Genomic DNA, 17,647 nt, shown 5'->3' on the forward strand with positions numbered 1-17,647 from the left:
TTAACACTCGGGGCAGAGCTCTGTCCCCTTCGCATCTCCGCAGCCCCTGCCTGCCCTCTAACTCTGCTCTCCCCAGTGAGATTTTTCTTTTTTTAAATAAAAGTCTGAAAAATCATTAATAAAATTCTCTCCTGAATAAGTATTTTTACTGTTGTTTCTATCAGTAGTAGTAAATACCACTCTTAGGATTATTTACAGATTTGTTTCGTACCAGGCCCAGTTCAGCCCTGTCTGAAGAGTGTGTGAGGCCGTTCTGTCACTGTCCTGCACCCGGGGGGGGTGCAGGGAGCTGTAGGGTGATGGCCGCTGATTTTTGGAGCCCTTGTAGCCCCGTGTATCTGCTGGCAGGAGGCAGAGCGATAGGAATTTAAATAGGGAGATCTTAATTATTCTCATCTTGGTGATAAGAGAAAAGAAGTTTGTGGAGCATCCCCCACCCTGGCCCCCAGCCCCAGCACAAACACACAGCCTTGTCTTAGCAGGTTTATTTTGTTTCCAAAACAAGTCGCATCAGAGCCTCAACAGGAGTAACGCAGCGACGGGACACAGCGAGGGTGATAACACGGGCACGGCCGCCCGGAGCAGCTCTGGGAGATCACTCGAAGCCACTGCAAGGAGAGAGGTGGCGAGGTCAGGATACCTCGGAGCAGCGGGGGATCGCGGCGGCTCCGCCGGCAGCGCGTGGCAGGGACATCGCCCAGCCCTCGCCAGCCGCGGCGGTTCGTGCCTCGGGCTTGGCCGCAGCTCGGCCCGCGGCGTTACCTGACGAGGTGCGCTATGTCCCAGTTGGCTTCCAGCGTCAGGGGCCCCTCCACCTCCACGCCTTTCTCCGTTGCAATAGCGATTTCGTACTGAGGAGAGAAAACATTGACCCTCCTCGATAAAGCCCGACTTTCCACCTGCGTTTACCACGGGGCCTGTGAGGGCTCCACCCGTACGCCAGCAGGAGCAGCTGCCCTTCACACAAGGCTGCTTTAACGGGGCTCTGCATTCAGTCATGTTTTTACTTTCTCCTTAGTGGGCAAGTGGAGAGAGGAGAAGCGAACAGAAACCCTCCCAAAGCGAAAAGGCTGCAGCCTCGGGATGCTACAGCCGCGGTGACGGCAGAAGTGTCACCAGATCCAAGAGACCACCAGAGATGAGCATCACCCGGGCTCCGACAGCCCTCCTGAGGCTGCAGGACGCGAGGGGACGCTGGCTCTGGAGGGCTGGTGGCTTTGCTAACAGGATCTCCCCGTATCCCCCAGCTCAGGCGTTACCATGGGGTTTCCCGAGGTCAGAGGCAGCAGACGGCCCCGCGTGGAGCCTGGACCCGCGGCACAGGGCGGGCACGCACTTACCCTGTTGAATGATCGAGCGTCTCTGTAATACAAAATGGTCATGCAACGCTCAATCAAGTCACGGGCCTCCTCCTTCGTCAGGCTGGATTTCTTCTCCAAGACTTCTCTCATCAGCGGCTGGGGACAACAAATAAAATCCCATGGCTCCACAGCTCGGTCACCCAGCGCCGAGGTGGCTTTAGCAGCCGGGCGAGAGCGTGCCCTACCTGAGCCAGGTACGCTCCGTAACCCGTGGCAAGCGTCGGGGCTTCGTAGGCCACGCCGAGCATGTCCACGTACCCTAGGAAGCTGAAGGGACAGACCCGTGAGCGCGGCGGCTGCACGGGCAGGGCGGGACTCGGCTTTAGAGCGGCTACACCCAGCCAGAGCCCGCTCTGAATGCCGTGAGAAGCAGCCCCGGGGAAGGGCCATCACAGGCTCCACGTCCCTCGTCCTCGCTCACCTCTCGCCATTGTAGTAGCCTCCGATGACAACGGTGTTCCAGAGAGGATTTATCTTGGACCTCCGGTTGTACATGACTCTTGTCAGCCAGGAGTGGATGGCTTTCGGGCTGTAACTGTGGCCGTCTCCCAACAGCTCCTCGTCGATTCTAATTCAGACAGAAATTTCACCCAACGGAGAAAAACTGGAAACCACCCGGATGAGAGAGTGGCAGTGAGAGCCCAGCTGCACCACGGCGGGACAGAGCACCCTCCCGCAAACTGCCCGGGGGCTGTTCTCAAACAAGACCTTACAAGAGGTGAATCAGCCACAAATAACGGAAACCGTTTCTCCCCAGCGCTCGGCAGAGAATTTGGAAAAGACATTTGTACCGAAGGGACTGTCAAAGGACACGGGGGATTTCAGCTCGGTCTGTCCCCGCTCAGTGAAAGCATTTAGTTACATTTCAACCCTTTGAAGGCTGGGAAAAGAGAGCAGCGCAGCAGGAACCCCAGCACAGAGCAGAGCCGCGAGGGCCGCAGCCGCGGCGGGACAGAACTTACACCATCTGGTCGATGATCTGCGAGAGGTACTGGAAGTCGGCGTAGTCGCCGGACGCCCCCAGCATGGTGGTGTCGTTCACCTTCAGGAGCCTGGAGATGCCGCGGAAGCGGGCGAGGGAGCCGTAGGAGCCCAGCATGTCTGCGGCGATGATCACCCCCCCGTCGAACTTCACCCCCAGCACCGAGGTGCCCGTCACCATGGGGCTCCTGAGGACCCAAACGTCAGCGCTGCCCCGGCGCCAGGGAGGCCCCGCACCCCCCGGCCCCCGCCCTCCCCAGCCCCATTTCTCCCATCCCAGCTCCCCCAGACCCCGCTGCTCCCCATCCCAGCTCCTCCCAGCTCCCCACTGTCCCCACCCCAGCCCCCAGGGCCCCTCCATGGCACCCCCAGCCTCTCCGCTCCCCTCCATCTCCCCGCTCCCCAGACCCCACCCCACGTCCCGACCCCGCTCCCCTCCAGCCCCGCTCCCCTCGGCCCCTCCCGCGCTCACAGGGTGCGGGCGAAGGGTAGAACGCCGGCGGCGGGGCCGGGCCCGCGGGGAATGTACGTCTGCCCCGGGGCCGGGCCCTCGGCCCAGAACGGCGGCGGCACCCGTGCTGCCCCGGCCTCCATCTTAGTCACGGTGCGGGCCGCGCTGCGCAGGCGCCGCGGAGGAGCGGCCGCTCCCGGCCGCCGTAGGCCGAGGCGAGGCGGCGCGGCCGGGCGCCATCATGGGTGTGGCGGAACTCTCGCCTCGCCCGCTCCGCGCCGCCGCCTGGCGGTCGTTCCGCTGTCGCTGAAGGATCGGGGGCCGCAGAGGGGGGACGGGAGGGCCTGGAGGGCCCCGGGGGGGCGGCGGGGCCGGGCGAGGCGGCGGAGGAGCACGACGGTGCCGCCGCGGGGGCAGCGCCCTCCCCAAGATGGCGGCGCTCTGCGGGCGGTGCCAGGCGCGTCACGTGATCGCCCCCGGAGGCCGAGGGGGCGTGGTTGGGGGCGTGGCAGGACGGGTCTGTCTCCGCCCAGGGGCGGGGCCGAGCGCGGCGCGGTCCAATGGGCGGGGCCCGGGGGCGGGGCCTGGGCGAAGGTAACAGGTTGCGGTGGGCAGCGGCGGGAGCGGCGGCGGCGAGCGGTGAGTGCGGGGGGGGCAGCGCCTATGGGGGCCATAGGGGCTATAGGGGCCGGGGGGGGCAGCGCCTATGGGGGCCATAGGGGCGGGGGGGGCAGCGCCTATGGGGGCCATAGGGGCCATGGGGGCCATAGGGGCCATAGGGGCCGGGGGGGGCAGCGCCTATGGGGGCTATAGGGACGGGGGGGCAGCACCTATGGGGGTCATAGAGGCTATAGGGGCTGCTGTCCCGGGAGGGTGTCCTGCCCTATGGCAGAGCCTATAGGGGCTGGGTCTGTAGGTGTTGTCTTTCCTGGGGTGTGTCCTGCCCTATAGCAGAGCCTATAGGGGCTGGCGCTAAAGGGGCTGTTATCTGTGGTGCGTGCCCTGCCCTGTGGCAGAGCCCATAGGGGCTGGGTCTGTAGGTGTTGTCCTTCCTGGAGCGTGCCCTGCCCTATGGCGGAACCTATAGGGGCTGGGCCTGTAGGGGCTTTCCTTTGTGGGGGAACCTTGCCCTATAGGAGATCCCATAGGGGCTGGCTCTATGGGGGCCCTGGTCCTTGCCGTGTGCTCCACCCTGTAGCAGTTCTCATAGGGGTTCTTCTTCCCAGGGTGTGACCTGCCCTAAAGCAGATCCTATAGGGACCCCCCAGGCTGCTCCCCCGGTGAGGGACCCGGCTTGTCCCTGTTCTACCGGCTCTCCTTCATCGGGGGTCTGCTGTCCCCTATAGCCCCTATGGAACTGCCTTTACCTGCGCCCTGTGGGGACTGTCCCTTCCGTAAGGGATCTGCGTGTCCCTATGGAAGGTGCAACTGTGGGTGCTCTTGTCCTTTGAGGAGCGGTGCCACACAGGGACCCTTTGGCATCCCTCTATAGGGCCCTCTGTAGGGGTGACGGCGGCCAGCACCTCCCCCCATTAGTTTGGAGTTAATCAGCCCCTCGTTTCCCCCGGGGCCGTGGGACAAGGTGACAAGGTGACGTTTGCCAACAGGGCCCCTCGCCCGCTGCGTTTCTCACGCTGCCCCGGGGACGGGGGGTCTGGGGTCCCTGGGGACGATGGCAGGGGGACACGCGGGGAGATGGGGGTCCCCAGTTTGGGGTGACACCGGAGCATCCGAGCCCTTCAGCGCTGGAGACCTGTCGGCTCGTGCGGATCCACGTTGCTCCCCCGGGGCTCTGCCTCGCTCCCTGCCACCGTCCCCGCGGGAAATATTTATCCCCACGAGCGTGTGAGTCAAAATAATTCTGGTTTTGAGGGCACCACTTGCGTGGAAGCCGGTGAACCGGCACCGCGGTGAACAGGTTATGGTGTGGCTTGTGCTGCGCCGGTGGTCTCGGGGTGCCGCGGCGGGGTCCTGCCCTCGGCGTGATGGTGGGGAGTGGGGTTTGGTGATGGCTCTGACCCTGCGGCGTTGGGTGCGGGGTCCCGCAGCGGCGACAGGGTTTTGGTTTCCGAAACCCGGCCCTGGGAGCGGCCGGGAACGGGATTTTCCAGTCCCTGGGTTGATGATTAACCCGCGGGCTCTGCTGTGGCGGGGCTGCGGTGAAGGGATTCGGTCCTTATCGGCTCCCGGGGGAGCCCCGGGGGACATTGCCTGGGGGGTGACCCTTATCCCCGTGGACGTCCCTCTCCCGGCCCCCGGCGCGATGCCAGCGCCCCGGTGTCACGACGAGCCCGTCCCCGCTGCGTGACGTGACGCAGGTGCCCTGGTTTCGGGTTCCTCCGACCCGGCCGCCAGCGCCCGGCTCGGCCGAGGCTGTATCGGGGTTTGCGGGAGAGCAGGAAGAGCCGGTCCCCGCCGGTGTCACCCGGGGCAGGGCACGGGCACGGCGTGTGCTGCCTGCGCCCGGGATCGGCCCCGGACTTTGGCCCCGAGCACAGCCAGGGCTGGGCACAAGCACGGCTGAGCGGGGACCCCGCAGGTGAGCAAAGCTCGGGGGGAACAGCCTGAACCCCGACGGGGGGGACCCGCCGGGTCTGTGCGTCACCGCTGGCGCCCGCGGTCGGGTTACCTGGCTGGCCTCGGCGCGGCTCAGCCCGGCCTGGCAGCCGTCGCCTTCCCACGGGGGTTCTGGGTGCTGGGTGGGAGCGGGGAGCCGGGGCGTGGGAGCCCGGCGTGGGGTGGGGGCCCCGCTCCAGCACCGCCTGCGCATTGCAAAACAACTTTCTGGGTTAACGCTGGGCACAAAGGGCTGATTGTGCCGCCGACCCGGCGAGCGGAGCTGGCTGCTCGCCATCCCGGCCGCGGCGTGGTGCCGGAGGTGCCTGACCGCCGGCCAGAGCCCCCTCCTGCCCCCCCTGCCCCCTCCTGCCCCCCCGCCCGCTCCCCTCGCCCCGGCCGGCCGCGGGACCCCGCTGCTCGGTGCTGCCGTCACTGCCAGCGCGGCGTGGGGCAGGGCAAGGTGTGCTGGAGCACGGTGCACGCCCCGGGGACAGTCACAGCCTATTTTTATCCCCGATCCGCCGTCCCTCCTGCTTCCAGGCTCCTTCCCTGCGGTTTCCAGCGAAATCCCCTCCCGGGGCTGCGTTTCCAGGCCAGGGCCGGGCGTTGCTCTCCCACACAGGAACGTGATCCGGCCGCGGCCCTTTATCCGCGCCCTGGAGCCCTGCCAGGAGCAGGGGCACATTCCTGGGCGGCTGCCGGCCAGGCCGGGCTCACCTGCTCCCTCCTGGCTCCCTGAGTGAGGGCTTGGAGCCCCCCGAGGCTCGAGCTGCTGCTGCTCCCTTGGAAAGAGCAAATCCTGCCCTCCCCCGTCCTGTGCCGGCTGCGGCTGAGCCAGCGGCATCCCCACCCGCATCCCACCCCGCGGTGACCCACCACCTGCTTCCCGCGCGTGCCAGGGGCGGGCGGTGGGGCAGAGCCCCAGCCTTTGCCGGTGTCAGCGATGCTGGCATGGCCAGGGCTTTGCCCAGTGAGCCCCTGCCCCGCTGGCCGTGCCGTGATGCCGTGCCGGGGGACAATGCCACACCACGATGCTGTGCCACCCCTCGCCACCCATCCAAAGGTCTCCCCAAGGCGGGTGCTGCACCCCAGGCTCAGGTCCCCACCCCGGCAGCAGTCGGGGCCGAGCCCTCTCCTCGCCTGGGCCAGGCCTCGTCACCGGCCGCCCTTTGGACGTTGGCAGCCCCGGAAAGCTCTGGACGCTGCTGGTGCCCTCCCCGGGTGGCCGCTGTGGGTCAGTGGCCGTCCCGCTCCCCCTGGACCCCATCCCATGGATCGGAGGGGACGCCGCAGCGCCCGGAGGGACGGGACTGACGGGATTTGCTGTAGGGGCTCTCGCTGCGGGTGCGGGGCTCGGGGTGTGTTTGTAGAGGCTGGTGTCTGCTCCTGATCTCATTAGCCCGGTGCAGAGATAACGAGCTCACGGGACGGGGCTCTTCTCCCGTCCCCTGCACCGGCTCCCAGGCTCCTGCGCCCGGTTCCTGCCCTGGTTTTGGGGTCTGGGGGGGATGCGGGGACCTGAGGGGCTCGTCGTGACTCCGGCCAAACGGAGGAGCCGCGGGAGCTTGGCCGGGGGCTGAGAGCAGACGGTGGCAGCAGGAGCTGGCAGGGCCGGGGGAGCAGCGGCCCGTCCTCCCTGGCACTGCCCGCGGGTCTGCACGGCACCAGCTGCTGTCTCCGGCCCACGGGGCTGCTCCGGCCCCGGCCCCTTCCCCGGGGTGGGCGCAGGGGCAGACGTGGGCTCAGGCTGGATGCCCGGGGCAGAGCCCGCTGTGCCGGGCACCCCCCGCCCCAGCTCCCCCCAGCCCTGCCCCTGCTCCCCGTGCCGCCCGGGGCAGCTTTGGGGGCAATGTCCAGACCTGGGCTGAGAGCTGAGAGCCCAAAGCGTGGTTTGGGGTTTGGGGTTGGGGTTTGGTGTTGGGGTTTGGGGTTTGGGTTTGCTTTTGTGCCTTTTCCCAGGTGCAGGGTGTGTTTAAGCCTCCCCTGCCCACCTCGGGGTCCCCTCGTGTCTCGGGGTCCCCCAGGGACACCCTCCCAGGGACATGGGTGCGAGCTGAGCACCTGGCACCCCACATCGCTCCCAGCACCCCGTTTCTTCACAGCAGAGAGAGGAGCCGCCGCTGCTCCCGGTGCCCTGGGGGGTGAAAACACGATGCCGGGGGCTCAGGGGCTGCTTTGGGGCTTCTCCATCACTCAGCCCCCCCGGTGCCTTAGGGAAGCTCGGCCCCCCGCATCCCCCCCTCCTGCCCGTGTCCCGCTGCCCGGTGTCCCCCGGGGTGCCGAGGGGGAGGGTCGCATCACGCTGCTCCCAATATGTCACTGCTCGTACCTGTCCCCTCCCCGCGGCACCGGGCGGCTGCCCCAGCGCTGGGGCGATGCTGCGGGGCGCGGGGCTGGGCTGCGGCGAGGCTGCGGCGTCAGCGGGAGGGGAGCCCGGCTGCGGAGCCCGGCCGGCATCGCTGCCTCCGCTCCGGTCCCCGGGGCCCCGCGGCCGAGGGCGAGAGGCCGGCGGCGTGGTGAGGGTCTGGCTGGCGGTGCGGGGAGGGGGCTTTGCTGTCGCTGCCCTCCCCAGCGTCCCCCCGGGAGCAGCCAGGCGATGCCGGTGCCGGCTCAGCAAACCTTGTCCCCGTCCTGTCCTGGGGACACTGCAGCGCTGGCACCGGGCGTCCTCTGGCACCGGCATCACCGGGAGCGCTGCGGACCCTCGCCGAGCTGGGGGTGACACTGCCCCCTCCCTCTGCCCCCCAGGGCCGCGGCGCCGAGCCCCGGGGATGGAGCGGCCGGCGTTGGGCGAGAAGCAGAGCCCCGTGGACTACGGCGTCCAGATCCGCTTCATCAACGACCTGCAGGAGCCCCGGCGGCCCCCCCGGGCGCGGGGCAAGCCGGGCTCCTACGGCGTGGCCGTGCGGGTGCAGGGCATCGCCGGGCAGCCCTTCGTGGTGCTCAACAGCGGCGAGAAGGGCGGCGACTCCTTCGGGGTGCAGATCAAGAGCGAGGGCTCCCGTCCGAGCCCCCCCGGCCCCCGGCCCTCCGGCTCTGCCAGCTCCGACTCGGACCTGCCCGAGAACCCCTACGCCGGGCGGCAGCCCCGGCACGGCTCGTCCTACAGCACCTCGGACGAGGAGGCCGGCGGCGTCCCGGTGACCTCCCGGCATGAGCCCAAAGCTCCACCGGGCCAGCGGCCACCCGGCGAGGAGCTGCGGAGGACGCGGTCCCATGGGGACCTGCTCGGTGCCGCCGCGGAGGAGCCCTTCGCCCCCGGCGCTGCCCGGGCCGGGCGGCAGCACCGGGCCCCAGACGGCGGCAGAACCAGCAGCACGTTGAACATGGCAGCGGAGCGCGGCGAAGGCTCCGGCTCGAGGGTCATGGCCAGGGACCCCTCCTCGGACACGGAGGCCGCGGTGGCCGGCGGCGACGTGGACACCAAACCGCTCTGCTCGGTGGATTCGCTCATCAGCAAGTTCAACGGGCAGGTGCCGCCGCGGGGCCGGGCGGCGCGGAGGGGCCGGGTCCCCGCCGCCGAGAGGACGCGCTCGCAGAGCCTCGACAGCCGCCTCGCCCGCCGCGACGGGGAGCCTGGCGGGGCCCAGCGCCCGGCCGGCGGCGTTCGGCCCCAGGGGCCCCCCGGCAGCCTGAGCCGGCCGAGCGGAGCCGGAGGGACGAGGGACGGGGGCACGAGGGGCCCGCGGGCGAGCCGGGGCCTGGAGGAGCCCGCGGGCGAGCGGCTGCAGAGCAAAGCCCGGGCGGAGCTGCAGGTACCGGGGGGCCGGATCCTGCTGGGATCAGGGGGGTCACCAGCTCCGTAACCCAGGGGGCACCTCCGGCGTCCTGCGGAGCGGTGGGGCCCGGGGCGGGCAGGGGGCTCGTGTCCTTGCCGGAGCTGAGCTTTTCATCCCTCGCGGCAGCTCAAATCCACCCCGGACCTGCTGCGGGACCAGCGGGAGGTCGCCCAGCCCGGCAGCAGCGAGCACCCCAAGGAGCTCATCTACGGCATCCTGAAGGAGGGGTGAGCCCCCAAAGCCCCCCAAAGCCCCCTGACCCCCCTGGCACCCCGTCCCAAAGCCCGGGTGGCTGCTGCTGGGACGCTGGGGGTGGTTTGGCAGCAGGGATGCCCCGTAGCCAGCTGGTGCTCAGGATTTTGGGGGAGCGAGCGGCGAAGCGCTGGGGGTGTTCCCGCACCTCGGGCTCGGCCGCCCCTCGCTCCATCCCCCCGTCCCCAACCGCTTCCCCCCGCTCTGACGCCCGCAGGAGCAGCGAGAGCGAAATCGCCCTGAAGAGGAAAACTGCCCGGCTGCTGGAGAAGATGCAGGAGCTGGGGGTGAGCCGGGGCCATCCCGCTGCTGCTCCCTGCCTGGGGGGTGGCGGGTCCCCAGGCCCCCCTGGGGCTCCTGCCTTCCCGGCACCGAGTCCCGGCACGCTGGGGACAGGACCCCGGTGCTGCGCAGCTGACAGGCGGTGGCTGGGGACCGAGCCGTGGCCCCAGGGGGGTTGGGGTGCCCCGGACCCACCGAGTGAGCCCAGGGGGTCTTTCCAGGCACCCACCAAGGAGGCGGCGTGTTCCCAGCCCCAGCACAGGGAGCTGGCCCGGAGGGTGGAGGAGCTGCAGGAGAAGCTCGACGAGGAGACCAAGGTGACGCCGGGCAGAAGGGTTGGGGGTCTGGGGGGGACGTGGAAGGGTTGGGGGTCTGGGTGTCTCAGGGTGCTGGGGGTGTCTCAGGGTGCTGTGGGTGTCCCAGGGTGCTGGGGGTGCAGGCATCCTTCCCGTCCCCGCCGGAGCTGGCAGGGGGATCCCTGCCCCAGGAGGGGACGTCACCGGTGTCCCCCGTCCCGCAGCTGCGCCAGAAACTGGAGCTGAGCGGGGGGCCGGGGCGCAGCGGCCCCGCTCGGGCCCTGGGCGCGGAGCTGCGGGAGGCCGAGGGCGAGAGCCGGCGTCTGCGGGGGGCCCTCGAGGAGAAAACCCAGGAGCTGCAGAGGAGTTTGCAAGAGTAGGAGCCGCTGCCGGGGCTGGGGCTGGGGACGTCGGTGTGGGGACGGTGCTGGGGGGGCATCGGGGGCGTTTGGAGGTGCCACGGGGGCTGGGGGAGCGCGGGGGTGGTGGCTGTCACTCCTCTGTCCCCGTCCCCTTTGCCGTGCCGGGACAAGCCGCCCACCGGTGTCAGTGGTGGCGGGTGGGTGCTGCAGCCCCGGCCCTCGGGGTGCAGCTGCGGGCGGGGGGAGCGGGTCCTGCCCGGCTGTGAGGGCCCCGCGCCGCCCCCCAGGCTGAGCCAGGCCAGAGCGGCCAAGGAGCAGGCGGAGGCCGAGCTGGGCTGCTGCGAGGAGCAGCTCCTGGCCACGCGCCGGGAGCTCGACCGCCTGCGCCAGGGCTCCGGCGCGGCCCCGGACAGCGAAGCCTTGTACAAGGTACGGTGACGGCTACGCCGCGGCCTGAGCATCCCCCTGCGCCGCTCCGCTGCCGCCCAGCCCGGCTCTGCCCCTCGCCCAGGAGCTGCTGGAGACCCGCGAGGAGCTGGAGGAGGCTCTGAGCTCCAGGCAGCGGCAGGAGGAGCAGCTGCGGCTGCGGGAGCGGGAGCTGACGGCGCTGAAGGGAGCCCTCAAGGAGGAGGTGGCCAGCCACGACCGGGAGCTGGACCGCGTCCGGCAGCAGTACCAGGGCGACATGGACCAGCTGCGGCGCAGCATGGAGGGCATCTCGCAGGTGCGGCCGCGGGGAGGGCCGGGGTCTCGCTGGCTGCGGCTGGGGAGGGTCTGTGCTCGGAGCTGGTGTCCCTGAATTCCCCCCGAGCTGGAAATGGGGTTTGTGTCCTGCCCCAAACTCGCCCCATCGGAGCATCCGTCTGCCCCGGCTCTTGCCGCCCCAGGGCGGAGGTGCCGGCGGGTGAGCGGAGCCGGTTTGCAGAGGTGCGGGGGGTCCCTGGCCCCTGCGGGGGTCCCCGGGCTGGTTCGGGGGGCATTAACCGGGCCAGGACCTCAGCACTGCTGAGCACCCCGTGAGGGAGCCGCTCTGCGCTCGACGCTTCCCCCAGGATCAGGCCACGCTGGAGGCGGAGAGGCAGAAGATCGGCACCGTGGTGAGGAACCTGCAGCGGGAGCTGGAGGAGAGCGCGGAGGAGACGGGGCACTGGCGGGAGATGTTCCAGAAGAACAAGGACGAGCTCCGCGGCACCAAGCAGGAGTAAGTGCCGGGGCTGCGGCTGAGGCACCGGCAGCATTCGGGAAGGTCCAGCTGCCCGCGACCATCCAGCATCTCTACTCCAAACCCGGGTCGGGAGTGGGGATGGGGCTGGTCCTCCTCCTCCTCCTCCCCTGGGGGAGGAAGGTGATGGCCGAGCCGGGTGCCGCTCTCCAGGCACACTGGGACACAAGGACACGGGGATGGGCTTGGGTGGCCTCATCCTGCCCCTCTCCAGGCTGCTGCAGGTGAAGCTGGAGCGGGAGGAGTTTGAGGAGGAGCTGCGGGAGCTGCGGGAACGCTTCGCGGCCGCCCGGGAGGAGGCAGAGCAGGCGCGGAGCAGCGCGGGGGACCCCGGCGAGCTGGAGGCGCTCCGGAAGGTGGGTGACGAGGGAGGGGGCGCAGGCGGCGCCGGGGGCCTCGGCCATGGCCAAGGGTCCCCGTCCCCCCGCCCCAGGAGCTGCGGGAGGCGCGGGAGGCGCAGCGGGAGCTGGCGGCGGAGAAGCGGGGCCAGGAGGAGCTGCTGCGGGAGCGGGAGCGGGAGCTGGCGGCGCTGAGGGGCTCCATGCGGGACGAGGCGTCCAGCCGCGACGGGGAGCTGGAGCGGTGCCGCAGGGACCTGGAGCAGCTCCGGGAGGAGCGGGACGAGGCCGCCAAGGTGAGCGCTGGGGAAGGGGTTTGCCCCCACCCAGCCACGGGCGGGCTGCCCTCGCACCATCCCACGAGCCCCAAATTTCGTAGCTGTGGGGCGATGCGGCAAACCCACAGCCCGGGATCCTCCCAAGCCCAAACCCCCCCGGCTCAGCGCTGGCCCCGGGCCCACCCCGCGCCGTGGCTGCGTTGCAGGCGCAGGCGTCCCTGGAGAGCGCGCGGGAGGCGTCGGAGCAGGCGAGGAGGATGGCGGAGTCGGCCCTGCGGGAGCTGCAGGAGCAGAACGACGACCTGAGGAGGAAAGTGCTCGGGCTGGAGACGCAGCTGAAGGAGTACGAGCGCTTGGGCGAGAGCTGGGAGGGCTCCCAGGCGCGGCTCAAGGAGAAGGTCACCAAGCTGGAGGTATGGGGGCTGCGGCCGGTCCTGAGCTGTTCCCCGGCCGTGGGAAGGACTTTGAGGAGCTCCGTCCTCGCAGGCAGAGCGCAGGCAGGCGGAGGAGTTGCTGGGCGAAGCCACGGAGCGGGAGCAGGAGCTGCTGCTGGCCAGGCGGGCGCTGGAGACGCGCCTGGAGGAGTCGCAGCGGAGCCTGGCCCGGCTGGCGCAGGAGCACCAGGAGCTGAGCGCGTCCTACCAGGACGAGCAGCGGCAGAAGGAGCAGCTCAAGCGCACCAAGAGCGAGCTGGAGGAGCAGAAGCGCCTGCTCGACCGCACCACGGAGAAGCTGAACAAAGAGGTTGGGGCACCCGGGTGCCCCTGGGGCTGCTTGCACCCCCAGGACCCCCGTCCCGTGGGGCATCGTGTGCCGTGACACCGGGTCTCGGTGCCACGGGGTGGGGATGTCCCCTCGCTGGGTTAGGGGAGGGATCCGGGACGTTGGGCACAGATCTGGTTTCCCTGTGGAGCTGGTTGGGACCGACCCTTCCCCGACGTCCCAGGAGACCCCATAAAACCAGGCTGTCCCCAGGGATCAGCATCCCCTGGTGCCCCAGGGCTGCGTTGGCCCCTGCCCTTCCCCATGCGGCTCCTGCGAGAGCCCGGTGCCTGCCCAGAGCCTGGGTGACCCCGGCTGCGCTGGCAGGGCTGGCACCCCTCGCTGTGACGCTGAGCCTGCGGGGCAGGAACGTCCCCCCAGCCCCATGCCCACGGGTGCCTCCTCCCACCTCGAGTCCCATCAGCTGGGGACAGGCTGGTCCCCGGCTCCTGAGCCGTCCCCGCTGTGCCGCAGCTGGAGCAGATGACGGAGGAGTCGCAGAGCTCGCTGGCCGTGCTGAAGGCGCAGCTGGAGGAGTTCAAGGAGAAGTCACGGAAGGAGATCACAGACTCCCAGAAACAAGCCAAGGATCGGGGCGCCGAGGTGGAGAAGATGCAGCTCGGCATGGGGCGGCTGCAGGATGAGGTACGGCGAGGGCTGGCGGGTCGTGGGGTCCCCACACCGTCCACTCCGTCACTCCGTGGGGACCTTGGGGACACGTCTGATGTGGGGACACGTCTGATGTGGGGACACGTCTGACGCGGGGACACTGCAGGTCTCCCGGCTGAAGCAAGCGCTGCAGGAGAGCCAGGTGGAGCGGGAGAGCGCGCTGCTGGACAAGGAGGTGCTGCTGCAGCGCCTGCGCAACCTCGAGCAGGAGCTGGAGGCCAAGCGGCGCTGCCAGGACGATCGCTCGCGGCACGTCAAGGCGCTGGAGGTGGGGAGCGCGGCGCCCCGACACCGCTCGCCCCGGCCCTGCAGTGCTGGGTGCTGACAGCAAGGGGCAGGGCTCGCCCGAGCATCCTCTGCCCCGTGGCCCGCAGCGCGCCGGGAGCCGCTCTTCCTCATATCGGCATTTATTAGTGGCCAGCGTTGCCCCGGCGCTGTCCGGCGTTGCACCGGCTCGGTGTGCCGCGGGCTGTGGGTTGTTCTCCCCCGATGGGGTGGTGGGTGTGTGGGACCCTCACAGCACCAACCTGCCTTGTCTCACGTCCCAGCATCTCCCCCCTCCTGCCTCCCAGGCTGGCGGAGCCCCCCGGGCCAGTTGGGGTTTGCCGGGCTGGAAGCGTAGTCGGAGCAAACCCCCTTCCTCGGGCACCCCAGCTCGCTGGCCCCGGCTGCCCCGAGCCCTCTGGCCACCCGTCCCCTGCCCGCAGGGACCCTGAGGCTCGTGCTGACCCTCCCGGTCCCGTCCCCTCGCAGGAGAAGTCCAAGCGCCTGGAGGTGGAGCTGGACGAGGAGAGGAGCACGGTGGAGCTGCTGACGGAGAGGGTGAACCGGAGCCGGGACCAGGTAGGGCGTCGGTGGGTCAAACCCGTTCCTGCCCCTGGCACCGCCATGGTGCCGGGCAGAGCTGGGAGCGCAGCCGGGTCCCTGAATCCCAGTCCAACCAGTTTAAACCCTCCAGTGGAGAATGTCAGCCCTTGTCTCTGGGCCACTCGCCAGAACGGCGGTAACTAAGTTAGGAACCAAAATCCTCTCGTTGGGGTTTCTGGTGTCACCGACACCGGCTGCGTGCCGTGGGGCGGGCACTGGGCGGGTGGTGGGTGCACCGAGTCCGGCCGTGCTCTGCGCCAGCGTCACGGGAAGAAATCGCAGCGGCCCCGACCTCCCACCGAGCGAAGGATGCGGCAAAACCACCCCGTGCCCCGTCCTTGTCCCCAGATCGACCAGCTGCGGGCAGAGCTGCTGCAGGAGCGCTCCAGCCGGCAGGACCTGGAGTGCGACAAGGTCTCGCTGGAGCGGCAGGTGAGGCTGAGCCGGGGCCTGGGGGGCAGCTGCGCCCCTCGGCCCCGCTCCGCCCTAGAGCAGCCCTGGGAGGGGACCCTGTGACGAGGCTGGGGCGAGGAGCTGGGGTTTGTGGGGGATTTTTTGGCTAAGGAGGGTGTTTAAGAGCAGAAATTGGGGAGCAGAGGGGGGACGAGCATCGCGGAGCTGGCAGGGGTCTTGCACCCGCTGGTCCCCGGCATGTCCCGGTCTCGCCTCGTGCCCCGGCTGGTGCCAGCGTGGCTAATTGCCGTTATATAACCCATCTCGTTACGTCTCCTCCTTGGGAAAGGGTTTCTGGGCCCTGGCTCCCCGCTGGGACTGACACAGGCGAGGCTGGGGCTCCGGGCTCGGCGCTGGGGCTCCGGGCTCGGCGCTGGGGTGACGGGGCCAGTGCTGGGGTGACGGGGCCGGCGCTGGGCTTTGCTCTCCCGCAGAACAAGGAGCTGAAGAGCCGCCTGGCCAGCTCGGAGGGGCTGCAGAAACCCGGCAGCAACGTCCCGCAGCTGGAGGCGCGGGTGGAGGAGCTGCAGGACAGGCTGCAGGCGGAGGAGAGGTACCAGCCCCGGAGCCCCCAGCGCGGGGCCGCCCTCGCCGGGTGCCGGCCCCCCTCGCCCACGCGCCGCTGCTTCGCCGCAGGGAGAAGAGCGTCCTGCTGTCCGCCAACCGCAAGCTGGAGCGGAAGGTGAAGGAGCTGACCATCCAGATCGACGACGAGCGGCAGCACGTCAGCGACCAGAAGGACCAGGTGGGCGGCGGGTGGGGGCCTGCAGCGGCTCCGGGACCCCCTGGGGGACCCGTGGGTGCTCGCCCTGCCCCAGCCATCCTGATCCCATGGGAATCGCCCCCCAGCTGAGCCTGCGGGTGAAGGCCCTGAAGCGCCAGGTGGACGAGGCGGAGGAGGAGATCGAGCGGCTGGAGGGCGCCCGCAAGAAGGCGCAGCGGGAGCTGGAGGAGCAGCACGAGCTCAACGAGCAGCTGCAGAACCGCGTCAAGGCGCTGGAGAAGGAGGCGTGGTAGGGGCCGCTGGGGATGGGGGGTCTGTCCCGGCCCCGTGCCAGCACTGACCCCTCTCCTCCCTCCCAGGCGCAAAGCCGCGCGCTCGGCTGCCGACTCCTCCCTGCAAGACGACCAGTTCAGCTCGGACGAGGAGTTCGACAGCGCCTACGGGCCCTCGTCCATCACCTCGCTGCTCAACGAGGCCAACCTCCAGACCAGCTCCTGCTGACGCCGCCGGCACCGTCCGCCCGCGCCGGCACCGTCCCGAGGGCCGGGCGAGGGACCGGCCGCGGCTGCGGCTGCTCAACGCAAAAACTCTTCTCCTGCCAGCGCCGCGAAGGGAGGGGGGGCTGGGGACCCCCCCGGGCGCTGTCTCGCCTCTTCATTCTCATACGGGTCTCAGGGTGCGTTTGTGCTGTGGCTGTTTGCGGGGGGAGCTGCTCCCTGTGGCTGGTGTCCTCCTCAGTGACCGGGTCCCACCGTGCCCTGAGGGTCCGAGACATGGCCCCAGGGATCAGGCTCCCACGGGGGTAGCTGGAGAGCGGGGCTGGGGGCACCCGTGGCTCCGGCCACCCTGGTTTGGTTTTATTCACCCCCGCTGCCCCTCGTGCCCCCGCTGCCCCTCAGCCCCCCCCGCCCCCTCCCTCTCCACGGGCTGTTTTAAATAAAATGGAGCATTTTATCGCCCGCGGCTCGTCGTCCCTCTGGGGCAGGCACAGGCCCCGGCACATCGGGCTGTGTGGCACCAGGCTCCTTCCCCGCTCCATTGAATCTGGCCTGGAGATAAATCCTCGTTATCACTAATTAACAAGGATGGGAGTCGTGCCAAGTGCTAATGAGCGCCGTTGTGTTGATTGGCAGGTGGTTACCGCAGTTCCCCTCCGTGGCCTCGAGCGGGGCCGAGCTGGCTGCGTCCCCGAGCCGGCGCGGGGCTGGGACGGTGCCCGGGGACCCAGCCAGCCCCATCCCTGCTGCCTCAGTTTCCCCTCCCGTGCCCCGGTGACGTTTAACTGGGGTGGAGCCAGTGGGGATGGACGAGGTGACACCACCAGGGACACCCCTGTCCCCTCTCCGGTCACTACCGGCCACGTCTCTGTGTCACCACCGCCCAGGGCACCTGCCCCCACACCCACGGCGTCCCCGCTGCGGCTGAACCGGGCCAGCACAACCGGTTCTGCCCTCCGCTCCTCCCGGACACGTGTGCCAGAGCTGAGGTCAACCACCATCCCTGCCCTGTGCCTCGGTTTCCCCCGTGGGCACTGCAGCGGTGGGTGGGGGCTCGGCGGCCGTGGGGTGCCGAAGGGCTCCCGTGGCTGAGCGTGACCACAGTTTGCTGGTCCCAGCTCTGCCACCTCAGCTGGCCCCGGGGGAAAGTCCCGCTGCCCCAAACCCCCCGGGACAGGGTGTCCCCGCCCCAGGGCTGGAGCGTGTCCTCAGCTCGGCCCCGGTGACCGCACAGGGCTGGAGCGTGTCCCTGGCCGCACGGGCTGGGGCCAGCGGTGACCTGAGGCCGGCTGAGCTCATCACACCAGCATGTGGCAATTAGCGCTGGCACACCCAGGCCACCCAGCGTGGCACAGGGGCACCCGCCTGGAAGCACCCCGGGCCCCCAGCCCCCCAGCATGGGCGAGGGGGCTGCGGCACCCAGCGGGCTTGGCCCCGGTGTGTGGCCGGTGACCCCACGGCTCTGGGTGGGGGAACCCCCGGGACCTCCCACCAGGCCAAACAGCCCCCAGGCG

At 69.7% G+C, this 17,647-nt stretch overlaps 2 protein-coding genes across 2 annotated transcripts; one reads left to right on the forward strand and one right to left on the reverse strand.

Annotated features, from left to right (window-relative positions):
• Nucleotides 1–470: 470 nt before the first annotated feature.
• PSMB4 (proteasome 20S subunit beta 4) lies at nucleotides 471–2,966 on the reverse strand. The gene is made up of 7 exons (XM_068414724.1): nucleotides 2,815–2,966; nucleotides 2,324–2,530; nucleotides 1,783–1,929; nucleotides 1,547–1,628; nucleotides 1,341–1,457; nucleotides 763–851; nucleotides 471–608 (listed from the first exon to the last, which is right to left on the reverse strand). Exons 1-7 carry the CDS (start codon nucleotides 2,934–2,936, stop codon nucleotides 596–598), a joined length of 777 nt encoding a protein of 258 aa, XP_068270825.1. The 5' UTR covers nucleotides 2,937–2,966; the 3' UTR covers nucleotides 471–595.
• A 406-nt stretch (nucleotides 2,967–3,372) lies between these two features.
• CGN (cingulin) lies at nucleotides 3,373–16,559 on the forward strand. The gene is made up of 21 exons (XM_068414658.1): nucleotides 3,373–3,432; nucleotides 8,101–9,107; nucleotides 9,258–9,358; nucleotides 9,601–9,670; nucleotides 9,887–9,982; nucleotides 10,186–10,337; nucleotides 10,611–10,752; nucleotides 10,835–11,047; nucleotides 11,376–11,524; nucleotides 11,760–11,901; nucleotides 11,979–12,179; nucleotides 12,368–12,574; nucleotides 12,648–12,905; nucleotides 13,398–13,568; nucleotides 13,699–13,860; nucleotides 14,346–14,435; nucleotides 14,808–14,891; nucleotides 15,347–15,465; nucleotides 15,549–15,657; nucleotides 15,762–15,925; nucleotides 15,996–16,559. Exons 2-21 carry the CDS (start codon nucleotides 8,124–8,126, stop codon nucleotides 16,135–16,137), a joined length of 3,756 nt encoding a protein of 1,251 aa, XP_068270759.1. The 5' UTR covers nucleotides 3,373–3,432; nucleotides 8,101–8,123; the 3' UTR covers nucleotides 16,138–16,559.
• The last annotated feature ends 1,088 nt before the right edge of the window (nucleotides 16,560–17,647 follow it).

This window comes from Nyctibius grandis, chromosome 17 (assembly GCF_013368605.1).
Source record: "Nyctibius grandis isolate bNycGra1 chromosome 17, bNycGra1.pri, whole genome shotgun sequence".
Classification (NCBI taxonomy): domain Eukaryota; kingdom Metazoa; phylum Chordata; class Aves; order Nyctibiiformes; family Nyctibiidae; genus Nyctibius; species Nyctibius grandis.

What these genes read in the sequence shown, in the direction of transcription:
- PSMB4 (XM_068414724.1), bottom strand. Translation starts at nt 2,936, where the DNA reads ATGGAGGCCGGGGCAGCACGGGTGCCGCCGCCGTTCTGGGCCGAGGGC. An exon ending in CTACCCTTCGCCCGCACCCT is followed by an intron (nt 2,531 to 2,814) that starts GTGAGCGCGGGA and finishes TTGGGTCCTCAG; the next exon opens with GAGCCCCATGGTGACGGGCA. An exon ending in GGCTACTACAATGGCGAGAG is followed by an intron (nt 1,629 to 1,782) that starts GTGAGCGAGGAC and finishes CTGTCCCTTCAG; the next exon opens with CTTCCTAGGGTACGTGGACA.
- CGN (XM_068414658.1), top strand. Translation starts at nt 8,124, where the DNA reads ATGGAGCGGCCGGCGTTGGGCGAGAAGCAGAGCCCCGTGGACTACGGC. An exon ending in AGCTCGACGAGGAGACCAAG is followed by an intron (nt 9,983 to 10,185) that starts GTGACGCCGGGC and finishes CCCGTCCCGCAG; the next exon opens with CTGCGCCAGAAACTGGAGCT. An exon ending in AGAAGGTCACCAAGCTGGAG is followed by an intron (nt 12,575 to 12,647) that starts GTATGGGGGCTG and finishes CCGTCCTCGCAG; the next exon opens with GCAGAGCGCAGGCAGGCGGA.